General features: G+C 48.4%; 1 protein-coding gene across 1 annotated transcript; it reads right to left on the bottom strand.

The window, feature by feature from the left end:
• Nucleotides 1–2,334: 2,334 nt before the first annotated feature.
• PV07_12595 (uncharacterized protein) lies at nucleotides 2,335–3,864 on the bottom strand. The gene is made up of 3 exons (XM_016400135.1): nucleotides 3,680–3,864; nucleotides 3,023–3,631; nucleotides 2,335–2,970 (listed from the first exon to the last, which is right to left on the bottom strand). Exons 1-3 carry the CDS (start codon nucleotides 3,709–3,711, stop codon nucleotides 2,649–2,651), a joined length of 963 nt encoding a protein of 320 aa, XP_016242218.1. The 5' UTR covers nucleotides 3,712–3,864; the 3' UTR covers nucleotides 2,335–2,648.
• Between the last annotated feature and the right edge of the window lie 144 nt (nucleotides 3,865–4,008).

The following is a 4,008-nucleotide window of genomic DNA, read 5'->3' as shown; positions in this document are numbered from 1 at the left end:
GGTGGAATAGGTTTCGATGGGTATTTTGTCAACTCGAGTCCATTCGCCAATGTATTCAGTTGAAGGCGCTGAGAAAGGCGCTGTTGTCCCTACCAAAGACGCTTGACGAGACATATAATCGAATATTACATAATCTCGAATCGGCTGAGCAGCTGCAGAACGCTGTCAAAGCCTTACAATGGCTTTGTCTCTCGAATCGTCCTCTTCAATTAACAGAAATGGTCGAGATTCTCGCCATTGAACCTGGAGACCAAGGGGGATTTGATCCCGAAGAACGGCTTCCTGATCCGATGGACATCATGACTGTCTGTTCTACCCTAATCGTTTTCAATTCCATTGATAGCAACGCAGCTTTTGGAGAAGGTAGGGACGAAGACAACGCTGTCTTAGTCCATGAGAGTGGCAAAGACGCCGACCAGATACAGATTCGGTTGGCACATTTTTCTGTCAAAGAATTTCTCCTGTCTGACCGCTGTTTGTTTAGGCAGAGTTTTCGGTCACAAGTTTGCCACTCCATTATTGTAGAAAGCTGCCTGCGCTACTTGCTCCATCTTTGTCAGGATGGATCCTTGACCGAAGAGCTCGTCAGGCAGTATCCCCTGTCGTTATACGCGGCGGAGAGGTGGTTGCAGCACTTACAGACCATCGGCGGCATGATTGACAAGACATCACTGGAACTTACATTACGGTTCTTAACAGAAGAGAATACCTCCCTGCTTTTATGGGTACAGCTTTACGATGTGGATAGACCATACCGAGGGTTAGACACATCGGTAAAAACACATGACGTGGCTCAACCTCTATATTATGCGGCACACATAGGCATTCCTATAGTTGTTGAGAAGATATTGGGACGAAATATCGATGTCAATACGCAACGGGGAGAGTGCGGCACTGCGCTACAGGCGGCATCGGCTAAAGGCCACGAGGCGGTGGTGAAGATACTGCTAGAGGCCGGGGCGGACGTCAAGACGCAAGAGGGAGGCTTCGGTACTGCGCTGTAGGCGGTATCATTTAGGGCCCACGAGGCAGTGGTGAAGATACTACTGGAGGCCGGGGCGGACGTCCGAGCGTAAGAGGGATTCTACAGGTAATGCCGTATTAGCTTGCATTTTGATAGTATTTACCAGTCTTGTCAAAGAGGTAGTTAACCATAATTTTTAAGCACGTGATTATAGTCGGGGGGTAAGTGGTGCGCTCCCGGGTCCGATGCAGGTCGTCGCCACAAATCAGCGAAAAGTGAATTAACCTAGTCTGTCAAGACAATTCACGGTAATTGATAACGAGAAATAACGTTATCTGTCGTTGTTCGTGGTCTGTGCTGCTACCTCGTGTTGCAGAGGGCCTCTGGCGAGTACTTGTATATCTTTGTGTTCTGAACACCCGAAGAGGTACTTTAAAGAGCTCTAAGATATGACGCCATACGAACCAAGTATTGGCACAATGTTATCGGCTGTAAAATTACCCTCATAGCTAAAAATAAGTGTTCCGTGGAATTACGTGGAAGCCCTTTCGATTCCCCGGAAAGCCTCTTCATAGAAGGTAAGCCGAGCGGCGGCGTAAATTAGATTTCAGCCTTTGAAGGAAACGATTCATAGGCGGCTCTCCACGGCATCCAGGAGACAGAAATATGGCATCTAGGGTATGAGTTCGCCTCGAAATTTGGTATGTGGCATTTCTTGCGATACTGACTGATTTTTCCCACAGATTGTAGCCGTTTCTCCCAAAAAACCACTCTACCTTACACCACAATCTCTTCCCAGAGATCAACTTCAATCCGTTTCAGTGGGAAAGGATCTCTCGGGGGATCTTCATTAGAGCCTCACTTCGCCGTGGTCAAGGGCACGATCATGAACACGGGCTTGTTGATGTTCAGGTAGATGTAGCCGAAGTGGAAGAATATGCGCACGATCTCGGTTTAACTACCCATACTCACAGATATCCCGTTAGACGACGAGGACTTGGCCGAACACGAGCACTCACACGCTCGGGCACATCACATCCCTGACCGAGCCGAGAGGTTGGCTGTTCTACTGGTTTGAGGCGATGTACTCGTCCCTCGTCGCGCACATGGTCTGGTAGCCCATCAACGGCGCACAGGAGAATTACATCCCGCCGTGTATGGACATGCTCGAGCACCGGGAGTGGTTTGACAAGACGATCAAGAAGGGCTGCATGGTCACGATCAAGGGGAAGGATCTGACCCAGCTTGAGTGGAGGATCAAGAATCCGCTCGGGATGGGTCGCTGTCCTCATACATGACGCCATCAGGGAGCTCTGCGTTGAAGGATTTGGCAATAAAGCGTGCGTGATGGGCCTTGACCAGTTGGTGTACAAGCACATGCCCTCGACTAGGGTAATTTTCGTTAGTCCGGGCTTCATCTTCATTCAGCTAGCGGGAATCAACGCTTTGCATCAGGTTGATTCTATTATGGCCTGCCTGGCAATCAAGTAACACGATCCTCTGGTCGAGGAGACAACGATAGCCCTTGATGATTTGCGAACGAATGTTACCCTTGTTAATTGTATGTGCGTCCTAGAGAACACCTCGCAACTCCACGCAGATATCAGATTGCAGTCACATATATCGGGCCTCACTCCCACTGAGCCTGTCCTATTGTCAACCCAAGTCTCAACCATCAGGAATGTTATTCATATTCTTCACCACCGAACAGAGGTCCCTTCTGGGTAATATTCCTCAACATATGCGGTGTCACAAGCGGCATAAGTGCGGATCCAAAAGTTGGGTGGCACTCGGCGGATGCCATGAATTTCAAGTAGACTTCGAGATTGGACGAGACAGCGGCTATTTCCACAAAACTGTTTTGAGCATCCTTCAATTTTTCAATTGTTGACTTGGCTGGTGTAGGCATCATTTGAGGTGGTGTCACGGTTGGTGCAGGCGGTAGCATGAGTATGTCGTTCTGAAATCTGAAGGAAGGGTGCAGAGCGATGTTGTTTTGTACTAGTCTTGTGTGTTTGTCAGGATAAAGAAAGGATTACACAGGATGGGAGGGCGTACCGTAAGATATCGAGCTTGAGCTCGCGTTCCAGAGGTATAGACTGAATGCTCTCATAGACTGTAAAAGTCTCCAGGTACATATGGTAATTGTGGTCAAAAATATGCCATCGCCGACAATGATCGCAGAATATCCCATCGCATCCGTTGACTAAGGAAGGCTCGGTGCTAGCGTCGGAGTGAAGACCGTTGCCAGAAGACGTGCAGACACTAGTATTTGGGCGATCGAGATCCTCATTCTTTTGCTTGTCAAGATCATCCTCTGCGCGCTGATTGACTGATGAGATCTCGCGCGGAAAGGCAACATTAGTCCTGAAACGAGAAGTGTATTTCTCATAGGTCATTGGACGGGTACAGGAGATAAGGGGTGAGGGTTGTTCATCTGCTGTCTTGGACAAAACATCTGAAATATGTTGTTGATAAGATTGGGTGTAAAGACGGGAGATTGGGGGCAGTAATTCTTCGAAACATTGCTTAGAGTCATCTTGCTCGTTGGATATGAATCGTTCAACAGCATCCAATATGTCCTTTGTCGGAGAGTCGTCAATGCCTTCCCGCACAGCAAATACTCCGATAGTATTCAGGCTCGAGCGAATTTTATCGAACGGCTGACTGCCAGGACCTGTTAGCTTTTCAACATCATTTTACTCAGCAACTTACGGATAGTAAGCCTTTCCAGCAGAGCTAGGCATATCGGAATGTGATGTGACTTCGAATGGATGCAAGCGGCTGATCAGCAGAACAGTAAAAAAAGGAAAGAAATGTGGTGGTAACTTATCACAGCCTGGGGGATGGCAACCTTTAAGAAGCGGCAAAGGATGGCTTGGTAATTCGCTGGACGCGAGCTTCAAGGATCCTTGGAAATTGGGGCCAAATGACAGGTTACGATTATACTTGTTACAGTATCCTGCCACAGAGAATGCGCGTCCTGCACACTACCACGGGTCTGCAGCCCTCATCCAATCGCTTTTGGTGGACGCGAAGAGCCT

Source organism: Cladophialophora immunda, assembly GCF_000835495.1.
Source record: "Cladophialophora immunda strain CBS 83496 unplaced genomic scaffold supercont1.22, whole genome shotgun sequence".
NCBI classification, from domain to species: domain Eukaryota; kingdom Fungi; phylum Ascomycota; class Eurotiomycetes; order Chaetothyriales; family Herpotrichiellaceae; genus Cladophialophora; species Cladophialophora immunda.
The sequence above is the reverse complement of the archived record's forward strand: the minus strand, read 5'-3'. Positions and strand labels throughout refer to the sequence as shown.

Excerpts from the sequence above, each read along its gene's own strand:
- PV07_12595 (XM_016400135.1), bottom strand. The coding sequence starts at position 3,711 with ATGCCTAGCTCTGCTGGAAAGGCTTACTATCC. Across the intron at positions 3,632-3,679 it reads GCTGGAAAGGCTTACTATCC|TCAGCCGTTCGATAAAATTC; the intron begins GTAAGTTGCTGA and ends AGGTCCTGGCAG. Across the intron at positions 2,971-3,022 it reads CTCAAGCTCGATATCTTACG|ACTAGTACAAAACAACATCG; the intron begins GTACGCCCTCCC and ends CAAACACACAAG.